At 42.6% G+C, this 26,211-nt stretch overlaps 1 protein-coding gene across 2 annotated transcripts in view; it reads right to left on the reverse strand.

Annotated features, from left to right (window-relative positions):
* TP53BP1 (tumor protein p53 binding protein 1) overlaps positions 1-26,211 on the reverse strand; it is a 130,181-nt gene that overhangs the window by 98,449 nt on the left and 5,521 nt on the right. For both annotated transcript variants that reach the window (XM_040414085.1, XM_040414084.1), the window contains exons 2-5: positions 22,563-22,750; positions 21,566-21,644; positions 3,840-3,927; positions 84-157 (exon numbers count right to left, since the gene is read on the reverse strand). In XM_040414085.1, the coding sequence (XP_040270019.1) occupies positions 84-157; positions 3,840-3,927; positions 21,566-21,644; positions 22,563-22,742 (421 nt within the window). In that variant the 5' untranslated portion in view covers positions 22,743-22,750. The remainder of the gene's footprint in view (positions 1-83; positions 158-3,839; positions 3,928-21,565; positions 21,645-22,562; positions 22,751-26,211) is intronic.

A 26,211-nucleotide genomic window follows, 5' to 3' on the forward strand; every position in this document is an offset into this window, starting at 1 on the left:
TTCTAAAATGTGATGTGGCCCTAGCCTAGGTCAAAGGTAAAGGTCACTGCTTTTAAAATCTAAAAGTTGCGTTGCAGTATTACCGTCAGCTTGCAAGGACTGTGTAGTGCAGTCAGCAGCCCCTTCAAGTTCATTATTTTCATTCAAGCTGAAGTCACTGAATAATGAGGGGGGGGGGGGAAGAAAAAAAACATGTAAATATTAGAAAATACAGAACAGGAAAATGAACACAAACCAAGCTATACATCTCTAATCTAACCCATTCTCAAGTCAGACTGCTTTGCACCTTATAATTATAAATAATTGATAGTCATCTAAGAAGGCTATATGTTAAAGTAGCATTTCCCCATATTGCTGGGATATGCCATCACTTTATGATTGGAGCCTGAGGCATCAATGTGGAAGGAAAACTTAGGGTATTCATTTTCAGAATCTTGGGGGTCCCAGAGGTCAGAGGCCACCGATCATAGAGTGATGGCAATATACCATTACTTTCCAAGATGAGAATACTTCTTATGTATGGGGATATATAGGCAAGTCCACCTTTCAACTACATTTAGAAAATTACATTGATAATACAGTATCTAACAAATTTGTGTCTGTTGCCACTGACAATCAGCAAAAGTTGTGAATCCAGATCTGGGATATAATGAGGTCTGTAACTCAGGACCGGTATAATATGAGTAATGCAATACGTAATTATATAACTATAAAATGATGCCAACAAGAAGGTCATCTGATAGGGTGCAGTCTGGTTCATCAGCACACAATGCGTCAAAACTTGCATTCAGCTAACTACAGGATCCATCAGGCTTTAGTTTGTGCATATGAACCATCTAACAAGGGTTAAAAATAAATCACAAACCATCATTACTGCTCAATCACGGGCTGAGACGAGTCACTTCTGCAGACTGTGATTGGCAGAGTGGGTAGCCCCAGCCATGTCCTGTGACTAAAGCAATGGTGAATTGACAGCAACAGGATCAGACATGTCGGTATAATTTTTTGCCCTTTTTTTTGTAAAGTATTCTTTGGAAACCACCGTGCACAACAGACTACTCATCATTCTCTTGCTTCTAATCCAGGGTTCAACATTTAAAGACAGCATTTATGCAAGTGCATCAATTTACCAGAGTGAAACAAACTGGTGAAAAACTATTGCATTCACCTTATATTATTTTCAAATGATCCCCCTTTCCCCAAAACCAATAATAAAACAAGAAAAACCCCTCAAATGCATTGTTGTGTACCAAAATGGCCATACTATTAAAATAGAACAATATTTATCCCATACGGCGAATGGCATAACGGGGGGGAAGAAAATTAAAAGTGGCCAATTTGACAATTTTTTGGTACTTCACCTGCCCCCCAAAAAAATTGAATAAAAAGTGCCCATAAAGTGAAACACAATAGTATCACTGAAAAGTAGTGACCACACTGCAAAAAGCGAGCCCTAAGGCTGGGTTCACACGGGCGAGATTTCCGCGCGGGTGCAATGCGAAAGGTGAACACATTGCACCCGCACTGAATCCGGACCCATTCACTTCTATGGGGCTGTGCAGATCAGCGGTGATTTTCACGCATCACTTGTGCATTGCATGAAAATCGCAGCATGCTCTATATTGTGCGTTTTTCACGCAACGCAGGCCCCATAGAAGAGAATGGGGCTGCGTGAAAATCGCAAGCATCCGCAAGCAAGTGCGGTGCGATTTTCACGCATGGTTGCTAAGATGAAAGTCTATTCACTATTATTTTCCCTTATAACATGGTTATAAAGGGGAAATAATAGCATTCTTAATACAGAATGCTCAGTAGAAGGTCAATTGAGGGTTAAAAAATAAAAAAAATTAACTCACCTCCTCCTCTTGGTCGGGTAGTTTCCGATCTCTTCTTACTTCTTTAATCATGAGCTGCCGGCTAAAGGACCTGTTGTGACGTCACATCACATGGTCCAATCACAAATTACAATTTTTTTTTAACCCCTCCAGCGCTATTGTACTATGCATTCTGTATTAAAGAATGCTATTATTTTCCCTTATAACCATGTTATAAAGGGAAAATAATTACATCTACACAACACCGAACCCAAACCTGAACTTCAGTGAAGAAGTTCAGGACTGGGTACCACAGTCAGTTTTTTATCACGCGCGTGCAAAACACATTGCACCCGCGCGATAAAAACTGAACGGAACGCAATCACAGTCAAAACTGGCTGCAATTGCATACCTGCTCGCTCGGGTTTGCCGCAATGAACTTGGGACGCATCCGGAGTCAAAACGTGACGCCCGTGTGAACCCAGCCCAACAGCTCCATAGACATCATAGGGGTTAGAATATACCAATAAAAAGAAAACAATAATTTTAAAGTTTTTATATATTTTTTTTAAGTATTAAGACACAAGAAAAACTATACAAGTGTGTAATCATACTGATACGGATGGTGAAAGCAACAGGTCAATTTTATCGCATAGGGAATACCTTAAAAATAAAACCCATAAAACCGTGGCAGATTTATTTTTTTACAGCTCACCACTTCATCATATTCAATATTAAAGGACGCCATTAGAAAGTACAACTTGTCCCGCAAAAAACAAGCTCTCATATGGCTATGTAAATGGAAAAATAAAAAAGTTATGGCTGTGGTCCTCTAGGGTTTAAAGTTCCTGCCAAGTACTGCAAGTGAACCATCTAGGTCAGTGGCTTGCTAAAAAAGAATGAATGGACATACAGTATATCTGTTAAAGGGGTTGTCCACTGCCATACAAAGTACTCCTCCCTGCAATAAACATGAAGTGGGAAAGGAGAATGAGACATCTTTGTCCATTGTTGGAGAACCCCTTTTAATTGCATATTCTTTGAGAAAGGGAGGGGCACACGTTTTTGGGGGCTTGTGCAAAACACCATGAAAGTTGTGCATTTTTTTTTCTTTTTTTTCTCTCCAAACCTTTGTTTCCTATACAGAAGACTATGGGGGGGAGACCTAGGAAAACACTATACCCAGAGCATGCTGTCATATTGAAAAAAAAAAAAAAATGTAAAAAAAATGCCAGGCAATTTTTTATGACTGCATTTTTATTATCTTGAGGTTAAAAAAAAAAAAAATCTAAAAATATCAGCGAGACAGAGTGGTCAGCTAAGGTGCCTAACTGAACACAATAAAAACACAGCATGCTACTAGAGAATCTCAAGGCTGTACAGAGAAAAGGGATCAAAATTTTTAATACAGACCAATTGAAAATCTTTTTTTTTTTTTTTTTTTTTAGTACAGAAAAAAAAAAAAATGTGTCCATAGCCTTCTTCGCTGGCACCCCCACCAAATAGCTGTATGAAGAGAACACAGCACTCATACAAGCGTTGCGTTTTCTTCATACAGCTAATCGTAGGGGGAGCTGGATAGGTCATCAATATAGCAAAAAGTGGAGAACCCCTTTAAAACGCTACTACAAAAATCACAGTGATTGTAGGGCAGGCATGCTCAACCTGCGGCCCTCCAGCTGTTGTAAAACTACAACTCCCACAATGCCCTGCTGTAGGCTGATAGCTGTAGGCTGTTCGGGCATGCTGGGAGTTGTAGTTTTGCAACAGCTGGAGGGCCGCAGGTTGAGCATGCCTGTTGTAGGGTATATTATAATTTCCAACATGTAACATCTGGCCACAGTGGGTTTTGCGCCTAAAAGAAAAACAAAGTTGACGAAAAGGCTGCGTTTTTGAACCAGTGTGTGAAAACACCCTTAGAAACCAGCCAATCCCTTCATTAAAATGTCCCAGATTTTAAGAAAAATATTAAAAAAAATAAATAAAAATAAGATTTAGTTACCACAACATTAATAGAAAACGTACCTGATTTTGTTTGTTGGACAAGGAATTCGCTCAATTATTTGGCTAGGAATATAATCACCGCTTGGTGCATGCAGTTTTGTCAGAGACTCTATATTAAAAAAATAAAAATAAATTATATAGAACAGATTTTAAAAGCACGTCTTACATTTGAACAGAAACAAAAAAAAGAAGTAGATGGGGCTGAGCTGCAACTAGGCCATGTGACCAATGTCCAGCAATATCACATAGCCTAACAAGAGACCGCGATGCTCACAGAGTACACAGCCTCTTCTAATAGCTGATCGGAGGATAGGTAATCTATTATTATTATTATTAATAATAAACCCTTTGTGACCATACTTGTTTGGGCCTTAAGGGGGTTATCCGAGCCTGGAATTTCCCCCATATGCCTGGGCCCCTCACACCGATTCTACTTATCTGGTTCCCACACGGCCACCACTGCTTCTCCATATGTGCGGATGAAAACATCCGGTGTCGGGGGTGCAGCTACAGGGACAGGCAGTGACCGTGACGAGCCTCCCTAGCATTGTAGGTGACGCTAGGGAGGCTTGACCCCGTCACCGCCTGCCATTGGCTGCGCCGTCAAGCAAGTAGAATCCGTAAGGGGCCCGGCATATGGGGGGGCATTTCCAGGCTCGGATAACCCCTTTAAATGACAGATTTAGGAAATCTGGCATGTGTCAATTTAGCAGAGAATAACTATGTAAAGGTTTTGTACATCCAAATAATTCCGACATTGGTTTTTCGTCACATATGGTACTTTATTTAGGTGGTAAACTTTAACCAATTTGCGTATATTTATTTTACAAAAAATCTATGAAAATTTGTAAAAACTAATTTTTTCCCCCCATTTTCAACTGCAATATTTCACATATATACAAAAATAGTGTTCAATATTTTTATCAGAAATATATTTCCGCATCTTTTTTTTTTTTTTTTTAAATATGGCCAAAATAAATACTTTTACCCCCCCCCCCCTCCAGAAGGGAACTTCTTTTGAAAACTAGACTACTTAAGGCAGGCATGCTCAACCTGGGGCCCTCCAGCTGTTGTAAAACTACAACTCCTACAATGTCCTGCTGTAGGCTGATAGCTGTAGGCTGTTCGGACATGCTGGGAGTTGTAGTTTTGCAACAGCTGGATGGCCGCAGGTTGAGCATGCCTTCCTTAAGGTATTCATCTAGGGGTGGTTTTTTTAATGACTTAATGACTGAATTTAAGAAATGTATCCAACTATGTAGACAATTCCAGTTTGTTCACAAGGTGCAAGAACACCGATAGGGCTATAATGACAAGCTGACATACAATCACAGTGACTGGTCGCACAACATCTATTTAGCCCCATCAATCCCTATCTGAGAGACGACCGTGCTAAGTGACGCGGTGCACCATAACAGGACCCTGCCCGGCAAGGCAGAACCCACAATGCACACAACCAGTCACCTACAGAACATATAAAAGGACCATCTGTAGGAACAGTCATGAATCCCTAATCCCCAAAATACTGTCAGTATTTCTAGATGTGTTGTCAGATGTAAGAGGTCCACCAAAAATTAATTCTTAATAAAGCCCTTAGTGTACTGGTGAGGAAAATCTCAATCATTAGAAATCCTCCAAATAAAAAAAATATAATGTCTATCACAATACAGTAGTGTGAATGGAGTTAACCCCTTCAGAATCCTGCTATTTTTTACCTTAAAGGGAACCTGTCAGCAGTTTTATGGTGTCCTAACTAAGGGCAACATAAATAAGTGACTGATTCTCTTAGCAAAATGCTGGGTCACTTTCTTTAATTGACCCAGTCAATCTGCCAACATCTTGTATTGAAAAGCTCCAGCTGATAATGATGAGTCCTGAATATTTATGAGCTCCTGACTCTCCCTGCCTACCTGCTGCTGATTGACAGTTTTTTTCTATATGAATCAGCAGTAGGTGGGCAGGGGAGTGGCTATAGCTGTGAATTTAAAAAAAAACGCTGGACTCACTGACATCACGCTGGACTCAAATCAGCTCATTAGCATGTGGCATCTTTGTGTGTATCTTATGAGGTAACCATCTGTCACACCAGTAAGTGAATACATCTAAGGTACTTTTTAGTAGTTAATGATTATAATCTAATTATATACAATCAAATATCCACATGACAGGTTCCCTTTAACCCCTTAGGGACTCAGCCCTATTTCACCTTAAGGACTTGGCCATTTTTTGCAAATCTGACCAGTGTCACTTTAAATGGTGATCACTTTAAAACGCTTTGACTTATCCAGGCCATTCCGAGATAGCTTTTTCATCACATATTGTACTTCATGACACTGGTAAAATGAAGTAAAAAAAAAAATGTAAAAAAAATACCAAAATTTACCAAAAATTTGTAAAAAATTGCAAATTTCCAAGTTTCAATTTCTCTACTTCTATAATACATAGTAATACCTCCAAAAATAATTACTTTACATTCCCCATTTGTCTACTTCATGTTTGGATCATTTTGGGAAGGAAATTTTATTTTTTGGGGATGTTACAAGGCTTCGAAGCAAATCTTGAAATTTTTCAGAAATTTTCAAAAACCCAATTTTTTTTAGGGACCAGTTCAGGTCTGAAGTCACTTTGAGGGGTGTAGTTTATAGAATGGGGTCATTTTTGGGTGGTTTCTATTATGTAAGCCTCGCAAGGTATTCAAAAGTGATTTTACAAACTTTGTTAACCTTTTAGGTGTTCCACAAGAATTAACCCTTTCAGGACCAAGCCATTTTTCACCTTAAGGACCAGGCTATTTTTTGCAAATCTGACCAGTGTCAGTTTATGTGTGAATAACTTTAAAATGCTTTTACTTATCCAGGCCGTTCTGAGATTGTTTTTTCGTCACATATTGTACTTCATGACACTGGTAAAATGGAGTAAAAAAATGACATTTTTATATAAAAAAAAAAAATACCAAATTTACCAAAAATTTGGAAAAATTTGAAAATTTCCAAGTTTCAATTTCTCTACTTCTATAATACATAGTAATACATCCAAAAATAGTTATTACTTTACATTCCCCATATGTCTACTTCATGTTTGGATAATTTTGGGAATGATATTTTATTTTTTGGGGACGTTACAAGGCTTAGAAGTTTAGAAGCATTTTTCAGAGAATTTCCAAAACCCATTTTTTAAAGGACCAGTTCAGGTCTGAAGTCACATTGTGAGGCTTACATAATTGAAACCACCCAAAAAAGACCCCATTTTGGAAACTACACCCCTCAAGGTATTCAAAACTGATTTTACAAACTTTGTTAACCATTTATGTGTTCCACAAGAGTTATTTGCAAATGGAGATGAAATTTCAGAATTTAAATTTTTTTGCAAATTTACAATTTTAATCCATTTTTTTCAGTAACAAAGCAAGGGTTAACAGCCAAACAAAACTCATTATTTATGGCCCTGATTCTGTAGTTTACAGAAACACCTCATATGTGGTCGTAAACCGCTGTACGGGCACACGGCAGGGCGCAGAAGGAAAGGAATGCCATACGGTTTTTGGAAGGCAGATTTTGCAGGACTGTTTTTTTTTACACCATGTCCCTTTTGAAGCCCCCCTGATGCACCTCTAGAGTAGAAACTCCATAAAAGTGACCCCATCTAAGAAACTACACCCCTCAAGGTATTCAAAACTGATTTTACAAACGTTGTTAACCCTTTAGGTGTTCCACAAGAATTAATGGAAAATAGAGATTCAATTTCAAAATTTCACTTTTTCGGCAGATTTTCCATTTTAATATTTTTTTTCCAGTAACAAAGCAAGGGTTAACAGCCAAACAAAACTCTTTATTTATGGCCCTGATTCTGTAGTTTACAGAAACACCCCATATGTGGTCGTAAACTGCTGTACGGGCACACGGCAGGGCGCAGAAGGAAAGGAATGCCATACAGTTTTTGGAAGGCAGATTTTGCTGGATTGTTTTTAGACACCATGTCCCATTTAACCACCTCAGCCCCCATGGCTTAAACACCCTGAAAGACCAGGCCACTTTTTACACTTCTGACCTACACTACTTTCACCGTTTATTGCTCGGTCATGCAACTTACCACCCAAATGAATTTTACCTCCTTTTCTTCTCACTAATAGAGCTTTCATTTGGTGGTATTTCATTGCTGCTGACAGTTTTACATTTTTTGTTATTAATCGAAATTTAACGATTTTTTTGCAAAAAAAATGACATTTTTCACTTTCAGTTGTAAAATTTTGCAAAAAAAAACGACATCCATATATAAATTTTGCTCTAAATTTATTGTTCTACATGTCTTTGATAAAAAAAAAAATGTTTGGGTAAAAGTTATAGCGTTTACAAACTATGGTACAAAAATGTGAATTTCCGCTTTTTGAAGCAGCTCTGACTTTCTGAGCACCTGTCATGTTTCCTGAGGTTCTACAATGCCCAGACAGTACAAACACCCCACAAATGACCCCATTTCGGAAAGTACACACCCTAAGGTATTCGCTGATGGGCATAGTGAGTTCATAGAACTTTTTATTTTTTGTCACAAGTTAGCGGAAAATTATGATTTTTTTTTTTTTTTCTTACAAAGTCTCATATTCCACTTACTTGTGACAAAAAATAAAAAAACTTCTATGAACTCACTATGCCCATCACGAAATACCTTGGGGTCTCTTCTTTCCAAAATGGGGTCACTTGTGGGGTGGTTATACTGCCCTGGCATTCTAGGGGCCCAAATGTGTGGTAAGGAGTTTGAAATCAAATTCTGTAAAAAATGACCTGTGAAATCCGAAAGGTGCTCTTTGGAATATGGGCCCCTTTGCCCACCTAGGCTGCAAAAAAGTGTCACACATCTGGTATCTCTGTATTCAGGAGAAGTTGAGGAATGTGTTTTGGGGTGTCTTTTTACATATACCCATGCTGGGTGAGATAAATATCTTGGTCAAATGCCAACTTTGTATAAAAAAATGAGAAAAGTCTTTTGCCAAGATATTTCTCTCACCCAGCATGGGTATATATAAAATGACACCCCAAAACACATTCCCCAACTTCTCCTGAGTACGGAGATACCAGATGTGTGACACTTTTTTGCAGCCTAGGTGGGCAAAGGGGCCCAAATTCCAAAGAGCACCTTTCGGATTTCACAGGTCATTTTTTACAGAATTTGATTTCAAACTCCTTACCACACATTTGGGCCCCTAGAATGCCAGGGCAGTATAACTACCCCACAAGTGACCCCATTTTGGAAAGAAGAGACCCCAAGGTATTCGCTGATGGGCATAGTGAGTTCATGGAAGTTTTTATTTTTTGTCACAAGTTAGTGGAATATGAGACTTTGTATAAAAAAAAAAAAAAAAAAAAAAAAAAAAAAAAAAAAACATCATTTTCCACTAACTTGTGACAAAAAATAAAAAATTCTAGGAACTTGCCATGCCCCTCAGGGAATACCTTGGGGTCTCTTCTTTCCAAAATGGGGTCACTTGTGGGGTAGTTATACTGCCCTGGCATTTTCCAGGGGCCCTAATGTGTGGTAAGTAGGTAAATGACCTGTGAAATCCTAAAGGTGCTCTTTGGAATATGGGCCCCTTTGCCCACCTAGGCTGCAAAAAAGTGTCACACATGTGGTATCGCCGTATTCAGGAGAAGTTGGGGAATGTGTTTTGGGGTGTCATTTTACATATACCCTTGCTGGGTGAGAGAAATATCTTGGCAAAAGACAACTTTTCCCATTTTTTTTTATACAAAGTTGGCATTTGACCAAGATATTTCTCTCACCCAGCATGGGTATATGTAAAATGACACCCCAAAACACATTCCCCAACTTCTCCTGAGTACGGCGATACCAGATGTGTGACACTTTTTTGCAGCCTAGATGCGCAAAGGTGCCCAAATTCCTTTTAGGAGGGCATTTTTAGACATTTGGATACCAGACTTCTTCTCACGCTTTGGGGCCCCTAGAATGCCAGGGCAGTATAAATACCCCACATGTGACCCCATTTTGGAAAGAAGACACCCCAAGGTATTCAATGAGGGGCATGGCGAGTTCATAGAAATTTTTTTTTTTTGGCACAAGTTAGCGGAAATTGATATTTTAAATTTTTTTCTCACAAAGTCTCCCGTTCCGCTAACTTGGGACAAAAATTTCAATCTTTCATGGACTCAATATGCCCCTCACGGAATACCTGGGGGTGTCTTCTTTCCGAAATGGGGTCACATGTGGGGTATTTATACTGCCCTGGCATTCTAGGGGCCCTAAAGCGTGAGAAGAAGTCTGGAATATAAATGTCTAAAAAATTTTACGCATTTGGATTCCGTGAGGGGTATGGTGAGTTCATGTGAGATTTTATTTTTTGACACAAGTTAGTGGAATATGAGACTTTGTAAGAAAAAAAAAAATAATAATTCCGCTAACTTGGGCCAAAAAAATGTCTGAATGGAGCCTTACAGAGGAGTGATCAATGACAGGGGGGGTGATCAATGACAGGGGGGGGTGATCAATGACAGGGGGGGGTGATCAATGACAGGGGGGGGGGGGGGGGTGATCAATGACAGGGGGGGGGGGGGGTGATCAGGGAGTCTATATGGGGTGATAACCACAGTCATTGATCACGCCCGTGTAAGGCTTCATTCAGACGTCCGTATGCGTTTTGCGGATCCGATCCATCTATCAGTGCATCCGTAAAAATCATGCGGACATCTGAATGGAGCTTTACAGGGGGGTAATCAATGACAGGGGGGTGATCAGGGAGTCTATATGGGGTGATCACCACAGTCATTGATCATGCCCCTGTAAGGCTTCATTCAGACGTCCGGATGCGTTTTGCGGATCCGATCCATCTATCAGTGGATCCGTAAAAATCATGCGGACGTCTGAATGGAGCTTTACAGGGGGGTAATCAATGACAGGGGGGTAATCAGGGAGTCTATATGGGGTGATCACCACAGTCATTGATCACGCCCCTGTAAGGCTTCATTCAGACGTCCGGATGCGTTTTGCGGATCCGATCCATCTATCAGTGCATCCGTAAAAATCATGCGGACATCTGAATGGAGCTTTACAGGGGGGTGATCAGGGAGTCTATATGGGGTGATCACCACAGTCATTGATCATGCCCCTGTAAGGCTTCATTCAGACGTCCGGATGCGTTTTGCGGATCCGATCCATCTATCAGTGCATCCGTAAAAATCATGCGGACATCTGAATGGAGCTTTACAGGGGGGTGATCAATGACAGGGGTGTAATCAATGACAGGGGGGTGATCAGGGAGTCTATATGGGGTGATCACCACAGTCATTGATCACGCCCCTGTAAGGCTTCATTCAGACGTCCGGATGCGTTTTGCGGATCCGATCCATCTATCAGTGGATCCGTAAAAATCATGCGGACGTCTGAATGGAGCTTTACAGGGGGTTGATCAATGACAGGGGGGTAATCAATGACAGGGGGGTGATCAGGGCGTCTATATGGGGTGATCAGGGGCTAATAAGGGGTTAATAAGTGACGGGGGGGGGGGGGGGTGTAGTGTAGTGTAGTGGTGCTTGGTGCTACTTTACTGAGCTACCTGTGTCCTCTGGTGGTCGATCCAAACAAAGGGGACCACCAGAGGACCAAGTAGCAGGTATATTAGACGCTGTTATCAAAACAGCGTCTAATATACCTGTTAGGGGTTAAAAAAAACACATCTCCAGCCTGCCAGCGAACGATCGCCGCTGGCAGGCTGGAGATCAACTCTCTTACCTTCCGTTCCTGTGAGCGCGCACGCCTGGGTGCGCGCGTTCACAGGAAATCTCGCGTCTCGCGAGAGGACGCGCCGGCGCGTCCAGGAGGAATGAATCAACCACCTCCAGGACGCGTCTGTGCGTACAGCGGTCCGGAGATGGTTAAAGCCCCCTGATGCACCCCTAGGTTAGAAACTCCCAAAAAGTGGCCCCATTTTGGAAACTACGGGATAAGGTGGCAGTTTTGTTGGTACTATTTTAGGGTACATATGATTTTTGTTTGCTCTATATTACACTTTTTGTGAGGCAAAGTAACAAAAAATAGAAATTCAGAAATTTCATCTCCATTTGCCATTAACTCTTGTGGAACACTTAAAGGGTTAACAAAGTTTGTAAAATCAGTTTTGAATACCTTGAGGGGTGTAGTTTCCAAAATGGGGTCATTTTTTGGAGTTTATACTCTAGGGGTGCATCGGGGGGGCTTCAAATGGGACATGTTGTCAAAAAAAAAGTCCAGCAAAAACTGCCTTCCAAAAACCATATGGCGCTCCTTTCCTTCTGCGCCCTGCCGTGTGGCCATACAGCAGTTTACGACCACATATGGGGCATTTCTATAAACTAAAGAATCAGGGCAATAAATATTGAGTTTTGTTTGGCTGTTAACCCTTGCTTTGTTATGGGAAAAAATTAATTAAAATGGAAAATTTGGCAAAAAATAGCTGTTTTGGCACTGTTTTTATTTTTTATTATTTACAACGTTCATCTGACAGGTTAGATCATGTGCTATTTTTATAGAGCAGGTTCTTACGGACGTGACGATACCTAATATGTATACTTTTTTATTTATTTAGGTTTTACACAATAATATCATTTTTGACACAAAAAAAAAAAAAACATGTTTTAGTGTCGCCATAGTCTGAGAGCCATAGTTTTTTCAGTTTTTTGGCGATTGTCTCAGGTTGGGTATCATTTTTGCGGGATGAGATGACTGTTAGATTGGTACTATTTTGGGGTGCATATGACTTTTTGATCGCTTGCTATTACACTTTTTGTGATGTAAGGTAACAAAAAAATAGCTTTTTTGACACCGATTTTATTAAAAAATATTTACAGTGTTCACCTGAGGGGTTAGGTCATGTGGTATTTTTATAGATCAGGTTCTTACAGACATGGCAATACCTAATATGTCTACCTTTTTATAATTTATCAGGGTTTTACACAATATCATTTTTGAAACAAAAAAAAATCATGTTTTAGTATCTCCATAGTCTGAGACCCATATTTTTTTTTATTTTTTGGGCCATTGTCTCATGTAAGGGCTCATTTTTGGCGGGATGAGGTGACGGTTTGATTGGTACTTTTTTGGCGTACATGCGACTTTTTTGATCACTTTTATTACCTTTTTTGGGAAGTAAGGTGGGCAAAATTTCAATTTCCTCATAGTTTTTATTTTTTTATTTTTATGGCGTTCACCGTGCGGGAAAAGTAACATGACCATTTTATAGATCAGGTCGTTACGGACGCGGCGATACGTAATATGTGTAGTGTATTTTATTTTTTTTATTTTTATTCAGTGATAAATGTGTTTTTTTGAAACTTTACTTTTTTCACTTTTTTTTACTTTTTTTTGACCCAGACCCACTTGGTTCTTGAAGATCCAGTGGGTCTGATGTCTGTATAATACAGTACAGTACAATATATATTGTACTGTATTTTACACTTGTCTGAACAGATCTATGCCTTTTAGCAAAGATCTGTTCAGCACCATGGACAGCAGGATGCCTGAGAGGCGTCCTGTTGCCATGGGAACCTTCCCCGTCTGCTCAGTACTGGTCAGAACTGCGCAGACGGGGAAGGATAAGCACAGGGCTGAGGGGGGCTCTCTGGGGGCTCTCTCCCTCTCCCATCGGGGGGCTGCAAAGGGTTACCAGCCAAACAAAACTCAATATTTATGGCCCCGATTCTGTAGTTTACATAAACACCCCATATGTGGTCGTAAACCGCTGTACGGGCACACGGCAGGGCACAGAAGGAAAGGAATGCAATACGGTTTTTGGAAGGCAGATTTTGCTTGACTGTTTTTTTTTTTTTTTTTTTTTTTTTTTACACCATGTCCCATTTGAAGCCCCCCTGATGCAACCCTAGAGTAGAAACTCCATAAAAGTGACCCCATCTAAGAAACTACACCCCTCAAGGTATTCAAAACAGATTTTACAGTCGTTAACCCTTTAGGTCTTCCACAAGAGTTATTGGCAAATGGAGATGAAATTTCAGAATTTCAATTTTTTGGCAAAAATTGCTGTCACCAGCAATTTTTTTGCAACGTAAAATGAAGCTCTGGTTATATGTATAGGTATGGGTTCTGTTGGGTCACAGATTTCAGTTTTTCAAAAATTTAAGTTACTTTACCTGAATACCCCTTTAACCCCTTAAGGACCAGCACCGTACATGTACGGCGCTGGTGGAAGTGACTTAAGGACAGTGGGCTGATCGGGCAGGTGCAGGAGCTGCGCCCGCCCGATCAGCGGCAGGGGTCTGACAGTCACTGATAGCCGGACCCCTGCTGTATGCGCCAGCATCTGTGTTTTCACCGTTGCTGGCGCATTAACCCTCGCACTGCAGCGGTCAGACAAAACCACTGCAAGCTGCAGTTTTGAGTCCAGTCTGCGTAACTGAACAAATCAATGTAAGTCAATGGTGCCGGATTTCCGTAACGAAAAAAACTTTCCCATCACCCATTGACTTGTGACAATGATTTTCATGCCAAATCAGATTTGTTCAGTGGAGGAGGCAGACACTAAGTAAAAAGTGTTAACTCCTCCTTCCAGCTATACCCCTACTGTGGACACTGAGATAGTTTTAGCTTGGTCTCCATAGGAGGCAGACATCTGCTCTGCAAGTCTTGCATTTTAACGCACTTGGGCCCAGGGTGGAATTATCTCCCGATTACCCACCTGTCAGCACAGCAGGATGCCCCACAACATCCCTAGTAGCCAGGACAGAGGAAAAAGGTGGTATGGAGGACCACCAAATCCTCCACCGCCAGTCAGCATCAGGTCTTCTTTACCTCAGCACCAATCTTCCGCCACCAAAAGAGAGCGACTTAGGAGGCTGAAGGATCTCGCTAGAACCAAGGCTTCACTTCAGGGATCGCCTCTGGCTTATGTACCAAGCCACCCATCAGTTGTTTACTTGCTGTAGCACTACTGTCACCAGCAAGTCCGGTCCCTCCTGCAGCTATGTCGGAGGACCAATGGCCCCAGCAAGACTGGGCCGGTCACCATTAGGAGCTTTTCCATCTTTTCCCCATCGCCCTGTGCCCTCCGGTTCCCCCTTCTTGCACCCGATGCTGGCCGTAGCCTCCGGACGGCACATCTGCGTCTTCAGTCACGGAAACCCCTCACTTCTGGTCAGCCGCCAGTTTCTACTTTAGGCCCTGCGTCTTTTTTCCCACCCTTCCTAAGCTCCTCCCGACTGGTGGAGGGCCTGGCAAAGCCCCAGCCATCGTCCAGCACGCCAAGGCCTCCGTTCTGGAATGGTTGGCTTTCCTCCTGTTACCAACCTGTGTTCTGGCTCCTCCTCCTCCTCTTCTTCACAGCTCTTGGATGAAGGCACACGTGTCCTGAGCTGCTCCTGGGACCCTCTGCTCTGCAAACGGTTGGCTCTGCCCTAGGCGGCACCCCCTACCCCCCCCCCCCCCCCCCCCATCCCTCCTGCAGGCTATTGGATTTTTTGTTATTAGACATCTGCCTCCCTAGTTCCGCCGTCCTCCAGAGGCTCACTTTCCTCCCCCCGATAACCCCCTCTCCCCCACGGTTCAGAACCTAAATGGGCATGCTCCCTGTCTACAGCGGTATCCAACCTAATGCGTCCATATCCAAAGTTGACATGTTAGGTCGCTTGGCCTTGCAATCCTCGCAGCAGTCCCCCTCATCAAGGGATGCTGTGATTTTGCCTAGGGACAGATCACGAAAACAGACCAGATTCTCAATGTCATCTCAGAGATCTGCTTCTCCTCCCTCTGTTTCAAGGAGGAACTCGCAGCCAGGCCATGATGGCAGAGCCACCAAAGATCTTCTAGTGGGTGGAAAAGATGGTTCCAGCTCTGTCAGCAGTTCACATTCTGGGATTGGACAAGTAGATAGACTTCCTGAGCAAAGAATGCGGCATAGACCCCGGAGAATGGTCCCTTCATCCACTGGGCTAGACCGGACGTCAACCTGATGGCCTCCAGGCTGAAGAACAAGTTGCCACGCTTTGTGGCCCGATCCCGGCCCCAGAGCAATAGTGACGGTCGCCCTGGTGATTCCCTGGTGTTCAGGCTCCTGTTCATATTAACCCTCGTGAAAAGGCAGCGCCCCAGCCAAGGTCCCTTAGTGACCGCCATAAAAATGCGTATGTGTCATCAGTATGGGGTTAAAATTTTATTATTAATAATAATAATAATAATAATAATAATAATAATAATACCTTTAGGAGATGTGGTCCATATAACTTTCTCCTTGGATCACACTAGTAGCAGAAAATATGGGTGGACAGCACTCCCAAGTAGTTATGCGTCGGGTGCTCGTCTCCAGGAGGGGCGGTAAAAACCCCCCAGTAAAGCAACTTGTAGAAATCCAGAAAAATAAAAAATAAAAAAAAAATAAAAATGGAGACAGCACGTCCAAAAAGGGTGCAAAAAGTGGAATTTATTCCGGATGCTTGTGATAACACACCTTGTACCATAGTGTGCATGTGAGGTTGGGCGGGTAGCCTGCAGTATTGGAGCCGTTCATCTCGCCATGAGGGACGCCAACGGAAGATTGATGCAGGTGGAACGCATCTGCGTGTCAAGAGCGGGCTGCCGGAGTCGTCACTTCCGGTGTCAAGCCCTCGTGGAACGCATTTGCGTTCCAAAGTGGCACATCCGGTCAGGTGACTTCCGGATGTGGGTGCCGGTCATGTGTGGACCGCATTTGCGTTCCACCTGATACTTCCGGTTGTGTAAGAAACAGAATCAAATGATGCTCTCTGCAGTATAACTGTATTTGCGCACAAAATAGGCGTAGCGGCGCACAAAGTGGAGGGGATAATGGAATAATAAAGATAATTCTCCATGGCACTCTCCAATACTGTATGGTGCGCATGCGCAATGTTATAGAGTGCAATATCTATTATGTATCCAAATGCAGGATCAAGGGAGGGCGTATGCGCAATGGGATAAGCCTATAAATATGCGTATTTTTGAGTATACCTGAGCACAACTTATGTGCTCCGCTCATGCGTAGCAAAAAAATCTTGCGTATGCCCCACCCACCTGCGAATTGAATTTTGATTGTGTCACGGGGCTCCATCCCTGTGTGACACTCACAAAATGTACAAACATAAACGGATAGATTTCTTTGGATACTGTTGCATAAAAAATGCGTATGGTCAGATACTGTGATCTGATATCACATGGCGTGTACATAATTCTGTATGATGAGACAATATCTGTAAAACTGCATATTTTATGGGTTTCTTACCCTACCCACGTATAATGGTGAAGTGAAAAAAGGGGGGTGAGCATGTGTAGAGTCCAAAAGTCCCAATGTAAATGTATCAGGAAAAGAACCTGAAAGATAAAAACAAAAGTTAAGCGCAGAGAAATCCGATGGTGCTTGTACACCTAAGAAAATTAAATACATGTTATTTAAAGGAAGGGGGTTATGGCAAAGTCAATGTTCATGCCCCTCGGTGTTAAAGTGTCCAACTTATCTATCCACTTGAGTTCACACTTTTTCAAGAGGACGGAAACACAAGAGACTCAATGGGATCATCTGCACAAATACGGAAACCACCGTTCCGAAGATACCCCGCGAGAGAGAAGAGGACAACTTAGTCGTCAACATATCATCATGTTCCCTGACACCAAGTGAGACAGCAATCCTGAATAAAGGTATGTCTTTTGTTCCTGATCCTAAAATTGACTGGTTCACCACTGACATTGAACTCAAAAAATTCTTTCGTCTATTAAGACTCAAAGCATTTTTTGCCAACAAGGCCCAATCAGATGATCATGCACTCACTAGAGAAACTACACTAACAAATGAGATTACATTGAGAGAATGTGGGTTAAGAAATAGGAGCTCCTTCACGCCACCAGCAACTGATCATAGTGTGGAAACATACATAGATGTGGTCACAACACAAATACATAATTTGCGTAATAACAACACATATGAGAGATTCCATAGGAACATAACAAAGGATGAAGAACAAGCTATTCACAACCTGAAGAAAAACAATGCCATTATAATAAAAACGGCAGACAAAGGTGGAGCAGTAGTGGTTCAGAACAAAACTGATTATATAGCTGAACTAAGACGTCAACTGACAGACACGGCAGTATATGAACCGCTAACAGGAGATCCAAAATTCAAGATCATGGATGAGATAAACAAAATACTAACTGGGGCAGTAACCAATAATGTGATCGATCAAGATCTATTTGAGTATCTGCGAGTGACTAACCCAGTCACTCCAGTTATATACTGCCTACCAAAGATACATAAACAGCTACAGAACCCACCAGGACGCCCGATTGTGTCAGGAAACGATTCCCTGTTTACACCAATGGCAACTTTCCTAGACAAAATGCTGAGACGATTCGCCACACAATCACGCTCTTACATACGTGACACTACAGATTTCCTGAATAAATTACAGGAACTGAAAGTCACTACCACAGCAATTTTAGTCTCCTTTGATGTTGTGAGTCTTTACACATCGATATCGCACACCAAGGGTTTACATGCTGTTAATAATATGCTGGGGAAATCTGACTTTTCCTCCCATCTGAATGAATTTCTCCTGAATCTACTCAGGATTGTCCTGACGAAAAATTATTTCCTATTCGGCAATGACTTCTATAAACAGCGACGGGGGACCGCTATGGGATCAAACGTAGCGCCCACTTACGCAAATATCTTCATGAATCAGTTTGAAGAGGAGGTTGTGTATAAATCCACTAAGTTTCCACACGTACAATGTTGGTGGCGGTATATTGATGACGTGTTTGCAATCTGGAATGGCGACATCTTAAGCTTACAAGAGTTCTTGATAGAACTCAACGAATCAGACCCGGATCTTCAATTTACTATGGTGCATTCATATTCGGAACTTCAATTCCTTGACGTTTCAGTGTGCAAAACCGACGAGAATACTCTTACCACGGATCTCTTCACTAAAAAAACGGATAGAAACAATTTATTGCGATTTGAGAGTCACCACCCGAGAAGTATGGTGAACACATTACCCCGATCGCAACTCATGAGAGTAAGACGGATAGTCGGTGAGGAAACACTCTGCACACACAGAATGGAGGATATGAAGAACAAATTTCTTGCTAGAGGATATCCGGCTCCGCTGTTGAATGAACATGAAAAGGACATTTCAAAAATCCCGAGGGAACAGCTACTAACCAGCACCCGCAAGAAAGAAATATCCAGAATACCCTTCGTCAGCACATATGGGCACCATAGCAACAAGATCGGACAGATTATACGTGAAAATTGGGACATCATTCGTAGAGGCCATCCAGATTTAGACACATTGAAGGACCCTCCGATCATGGCTTTCAAGAGACCAAAAAACCTAAAAAAGATTTCCTCATTAAATCAGATATAGGTCCCTTAGGGGGTCTGATGCAGACCTTTTTGGCACCCCAGAAGAAGGGTTGCTACCCATGTCTCCATTGCAGCAACTGCAATGCCATGATGAAAGGCCCACATTTCTCTCACCCCAGGACAGGCAAACAGTGTGATATCAGACACTTTCTAACCTGTCAGTGGTCATATGTCATTTACACCCTACAGTGTCCATGTGGTCTCCTCTATGTAGGAGAAACCACTATGGAATGCAGGGAACGGATTACGAAGCATAAATCCACCATCAGGAAAAAGAATGTGGAACAACCAGTTCCAAGGCATTTCGTGGAGGCCAAACACAATATCAGCCAATTACGTTTCCGTATCATAGACCACATACCAAGGCAAAGAAGAGGTGGCGACCGAGAAAAACTCTTGAAAAGTGTGAACTCAAGTGGATAGATAAGTTGGACACTTTAACACCGAGGGGCATGAACATTGACTTTGCCATAACCCCCTTCCTTTAAATAACATGTATTTAATTTTCTTAGGTGTACAAGCACCATCGGATTTCTCTGCGCTTAACTTTTGTTTTTATCTTTCAGGTTCTTTTCCTGATACATTTACATTGGGACTTTTGGACTCTACACATGCTCACCCCCCTTTTTTCACTTCACCATTATACGTGGGTAGGGTAAGAAACCCATAAAATATGCAGTTTTACAGATATTGTCTCATCATACAGAATTATGTACACGCCATGTGATATCAGATCACAGTATCTGACCATACGCATTTTTTATGCAACAGTATCCAAAGAAATCTATCCGTTTATGTTTGTACATTTTGTGAGTGTCACACAGGGATGGAGCCCCGTGACACAATCAAAATTCAATTCGCAGGTGGGTGGGGCATACGCAAGATTTCTTTGCTACGCATGAGCGGAGCACATAAGTTGTGCTCAGGTATACTCAAAAATACGCATATTTATAGGCTTATCCCATTGCGCATACGCCCTCCCTTGATCCTGCATTTGGATACACAATAGATATTGCACTCTATAACATTGCGCATGCGCACCATACAGTATTGGAGAGTGCCATGGAGAATTATCTTTATTATTCCATTATCCCCTCCACTTTGTGCGCCGCTACGCCTATTTTGTGCGCAAATACAGTTATACTGCAGAGAGCATCATCTGATTCTGTTTCTTACACAACCGGAAGTATCAGGTGGAACGCAAATGCGGTCCACACATGACCGGCACCCACATCCGGAAGTCACCTGACCGGATGTGCCACTTTGGAACGCAAATGCGTTCCACGAGGGCTTGACACCGGAAGTGACGACTCCGGCAGCCCGCTCTTGACACGCAGATGCGTTCCACCTGCATCAATCTTCCGTTGGCGTCCCTCATGGCGAGATGAACGGCTCCAATACTGCAGGCTACCCGCCCAACCTCACATGCACACTATGGTACAAGGTGTGTTATCACAAGCATCCGGAATAAATTCCACTTTTTGCACCCTATTTGGACGTGCTGTCTCCATTTTTTTATTTTTCTGGATTTCTACATGGATCACACTAGTAACGGATTGAGCTGGTTACTACAGTGCTGCTCACGTTGACTTGCATAGGAGTGGTAGTGCAGTAAGCGGCTCCATCTACTACACAGTAGGTGTAGCTGTGTGGTTCTGGGACCGGAGTTACTGCAGAAGAGCTGGTTGGTGAGTGTCCAAACAGATACTGATGATCTATCCTACAGATAGGTCATCAAATTTTAAATTTTTGAGAACTTCTTTAATGCACACATCTGCAATGTAGAGTGTTTTGTCCTATAACTGCACATCCATTATACAGATGTTGATCTTTTACACTGAATCTAAACCTTATATATCCTGACAGTGAAGTAGTCACAACAATGTTTCTCTGCATTCAAGTCAATGGGGCTGAGCTGCAATACCAAGTACAGCCACTATATGATGTATGGTACTGTGCTTATCAAGATACCAAGAGGCAGCTGCGCACCCCAGAGCTCCAGTGAGCATAGCGACTCCCTAAAGCATCTGAGGATAGATCACCATTAAAAGGGTTGTGCCACATTTTAAATGTATGCAGGCTAAGTTGAGATCCAACCACTGGGATTTCCACAGATTATGAAAAAGTGGGTCCTGTATCTCCCCCTCCCCCCCCCATATGAATGGAGTGGTGGACGAGGATGTGCATTGCCACTGCATTTATTTGCTTCTCGTCAGCAGTCCCATAGAGATGAATGGAGCAGTGGCATGCATGCTTGACCACCATTCCATTCATACGGGGTACATACAGCATAAGTGCAAAACGTGGAACTAACTACAAACTGACAGAACAGTCACCAGTTATTTGCAGGAAATGTTACAGGCCGCTCTGATTACATTACCTAGATGATTTTCTTTTGAGGACTCGCGTATCTCGATGCTTTCTTTAACACCAATGGTAGGTTTACCAGGCACAAAATCCTAAAATAAGTAAAGCAATGAATAATTAATAAAGTAATTCACTAATTCACATGGCCACAATGGAATGATGTCGATTGCCACTGATCGCCCAGGCTTTTCTCGTGTGTGTGTAGTCCCATTGTTCGGTTCAGTTAGCACCACAGTCTTTTTGATCAATGGAGTCCCACCAATGACATGCGGTCCTACCAGAAGACCTTTGTTTCCCACTGGAAGAAGTGATGGCATATTGCTAAGATGTGAGAGTTTCTTAAAGGGTTTCCATCATGAGAAATAACGTTATGTAGCTGACTGATATTAGCGATGTGCTAATGTCAGCAGTACATAACAGTATGCTTTATAACTCCCTGCCTGCCGCCGTTCTCTTAAAATAAAGACTTTTAAAATATGCTAATAAGCCTCTAGGTGCAATTAGGGCAGTGCTTCAGCACCTAGAGGTTCGGTCTACGCACCCTTTGGCACGCCCAGGTACAGTTGATTGACTTTCGAGTTCTCCTCAGTGTTTCATAAATCCCGCACCTGCGGCGTCCAGTTTAGTATTCGGCGCAAGAGCAGTGAGTGAAGGACGCGCTCCTGCTGCCGGCTTCCTTCCTTCGGCAGCAGGCGCCTCTAGGTGCTGAGGAAGCCGGCAGCAGGAGAGCATCCTTCATTCACTGCGCCTGCCCCGAATACTAAACGGGACGGCGCAGGATTTACGGGAAGAGGAGAACTCGAAAGTCAATCAACTGGACCTAGGCATGCCAAAGGGTACGAAGACAGAGCCTCTAGGTGCTGAAGCAACGCCCTAATAGTGCATTAGCATATTTTAAAAAAGTCTTTATTTTAAGAGTTTCATTATCTCCACAAACTCTCTCTTCCACCTTGCTTCATTGATGAGTATATTGGATTGAAGCATACAACATACTGGAATAACACTCCTACCATGACAGGGCTTTCCACTTGTGATTCCAGATGCGGAAGATGCTGCGCAAGCAGACCAAAGCGTGCGCGGTCCAGATCTTCTTCTGTTCCCATACTTTCTGGCTGGGAGTCTTCCACAATCAGACATGGTGTATCCTGATGAGAAAACTCGGAGTCCAGCTGACTCCTACTGGGGTCCATCGGCTTGCCTAAAAGTTACATTACAGAGCACAGTCAGGTTAGTTTGGGTCTCAGATACGGCACTTCTTCTGTTATTTGTAGAAATGAAAAAAATAAAGAGCAGAGCCAACTACTCATACACAATCTACCACAGCTCACTGATGACTGCAGGCGCTGCTGCTGGCACTGGGCGCAGGGAAGAGGCAGTGCTCACTTACTTATGGCTTGTCCTGACAGGACTCTTAACTGATCAAAGCTTTCATAGAAGCTATACCTGTGCATATGCCATAGATGTATGTCAGGTCCACAGTCTCAAGGTTGTCATTATGGGTGCGACAATTCAACAAGTTAAAAGAGAATCTGTCACCAGGAAATTCACAGGCAGTGCCTTCTAGGGCTACCTTAGCTGAACGGAAGGATACCTTTCATTTTTACTATGTACCAGTAGGTAAATCTGCCTCATTCTGGAGAAAGAATTACGACGGATGCAAGCCTGTGGGGTTGGGGGGGGGGGGGGGGGGCTCATTGCTCTCAACACTCTTTCCAGGGTCAATGGTCCAAAGAACAAATAGTTTTATCTAGGGCTGCAGTAAACGATTAGGTCAGTAATCGAGTATTCTATCGATAATAAGAAAAAATAATAATTGATTGACTTTTCCTTTATAAAAACTGATTAGACCCCCTGCCATCAGTCCCCAACACCCTTCGTTCCCCCCTGTGCAATCAGCCCAAGTGCCTTAAGCTCCACTCCCCTAGTGCCATCAGCCCCTCCATGCCATCCATTGCCATGTCCTCCACGTCCCCCAGTGCCATCAGGTCAGCCCGTCCACGTCCCCCAGTGCCATCAGGTCAGCCCGTCCACGTCCCCCAGTGCCATCAGGTCAGCCCGTCCACGTCCCCCAGTGCCATCAGGTCAGCCCCTCCATGCCATTCATTGCCGGCTGTCCCCCTTCAGTGCCATGTCCCCGGCGCCAGTGAAAAAAAAAATACTTACCTTTCCTGTAGGGGAGCCGCTCCACAGCTCCTTCCTCTTATCCACGCGCTGCACTGGATTCTCACGTCACACATAGTGCGCGCTTACATGCACTATGACCTGACGATGTGTCAGGATCCAGTGCAGCGCGTTACAGGCCGGCGGGTCACATGACACAAACAAATCCTCGATGCAAAAAATGAAGTAATCGTTTCAGCCCTAGTTCTATCCTCCAAACGGAGGGAATTAAATCGCAGTCTGGGAGGCAGTAAATGCTCTCTCTCAAAACATGGAAGGAAAAGACATACAAGTGAGACCAGAGAACACCACAGTAGTGGCCTATCTAAACCGGCAGGGAGGAACAAGGAGTGTAGCCCTAAATCAAGTGGCGGAAAAGATCTTTTCTTGGTCAGAGATTCATCTGTGGTCCTTGTCTGCAGTACATTTAAAAGGCTCCCTAAACGTAAAAGCAGACTTTCTAAGCAGGGTTGCCCTAAATTCATCAGAACAGAGTTTAAAAAGTCAGATTTTTCTCCAGATAGCGTACAGATGAGGAATTCCCCAAGTAGACCTGCTCGCATCAGCAAAGAATACAAAGCTGAAAAAGTTTTTCTCCCTCAACCCAATCGACGGAAACATAGGGGTAGATGCACTGGCCGAAGATGGCATTTTCATTTTCATCTTGCATATGCATTTCCTCCCTTTCCACTGATTTCCAGGATTCTAAAAAAAAGAGGTGTCAGGAAAAAGCTCATCTTGAGAGCCCCTTTATGGCCAAAAAAAAATCCTGGTCCCCCCTCTGAAACTCCTCTCAGTCCAAAGCCCGTGGGTGCTTCCCTGGGTACAGGATCTATTATCTCAAGGTCCAGTGCTCCATCCCAGGACAGAGAGTTTACATCTAGCTGCATGGAACCTCAGAAGGTGACATTAAAGTTCAAAGGCCGGTCTGATGCTATAATTTATATATTTGTATTTTTATTGAAATACAGCAATACAAATCTGTTTCATCTGTATGCACAATTGTATAAAGTAAAGTGAACAAGGCAGAATGTATTCAGCAAAAGTAAACATATAACATCAGATGTCATATGCAATGTAAATAAGACAAAAACCAATAAAGGCTACGCGATAACCCAGCGTCTGGTCGTATTCAGTTGGTTGAAAAAAAAAAAAAAAAGACAATTATCTACGGTATCCCACCGTTAAGAGAACGTTCCAGAAGAAGTAGCTACTTAGATCTATTAATAGGGTGGGTATGATCTACACTGAATCCTATAATTAATACCATAACAGCCAGCAGAAAGGACGTAACCTCAAAAATGTATTCTAAAGTTTGGAAGAGATTGTGTTACTGGTGTATTCAATCAAAAAAGGCTGCACAAATGTATTCTATTCAGACAGTACTAGGGTTCGAAAAAGGGTTACGTTCGAATACCCTGAGAGTTCATGTGTCCGCATTAAGCTCGGTTTTCGATAAAAAAATTGCTGATCACCTATGGATCATCCGTTTTCTCAAAGGAGCGGCTAGTTTGAGGCCTTCCCTAAGACCAGTTGTATCTCCTATCAGGAAGTATTACTTTACTGAGAGAGTAGTGGATGCATGGAATAGCCTTCCTGCAGAAGTGGTAGCTGCAAATACAGTGAAGGAGTTTAAGCATGCATGGGATAGGCATAAGGCCATCCTTCATATAAGATAGGGCCGGGGGCTATCCATAGTATTTAGTATATTGGGCAGACTAGATGGGCCAAATGGTTCTTATCTGCCGACACATTCTATGTTTCTTAACCTAGTCGTGTCAGGATTAACAGTTTCTCCCTTTGAATCACTGTCTGAAGCCTCTCGAAGATATCTCTCTGTCAAGACATTATTTTTAGTGGCCATTACTTCTGCGCGCAGAGTAGGTGAGATTCAGGCTCAAAAAGTAGTTGAGAACATTTCTTCATGGTTTTTCCCAGACAGAATAGTGTTCAGACTGGATGAAACTTTCTTACCCAAGGTTGTATCCAATTTTCACAGGCAGGAAGAGATTATCGTTCCCTCGTTTTGTATGGATCAGAAATCAGAAGGAGAAATCTGATTTCATAAATTGGATGTGAGAAGGGCAATTCTGATCTATCTAGAAGCTACTAAATAATTTAGAAAAATCAGAATACTTGTTTGTGCAGTTTCTCAAGGCAAATAAAAAGGTCATAAAGCTACAAAAAGCTCCCTGTCTAGGTGGATAAAAATTGCAATCTCCGAAGCCTACAAATTTTCAGGAGTGGTTCCACCAAAAACTCTGAAGCCCACTCTATGAGGTCAGTGTCGACATCTTGGGCTGAAAAAGCAAATGCATCTATAGAGCAAATCTGCAAAGCGGCTACGTGTACAAGTCCACACACATCGGAGCAATGTGGAGGAGGCTGTAGCGTTGTCCAATCGCAGAACGTCACAGCAGGGAGAAGGAACGCCCAGGAGAAAAGCTGATGTCTCCTCCCCATTGCTCCGATAGTAATTAGCATACGGAGCAGGAGACG

Source organism: Bufo bufo, chromosome 1 (genome assembly GCF_905171765.1).
Source record: "Bufo bufo chromosome 1, aBufBuf1.1, whole genome shotgun sequence".
NCBI classification, from domain to species: domain Eukaryota; kingdom Metazoa; phylum Chordata; class Amphibia; order Anura; family Bufonidae; genus Bufo; species Bufo bufo.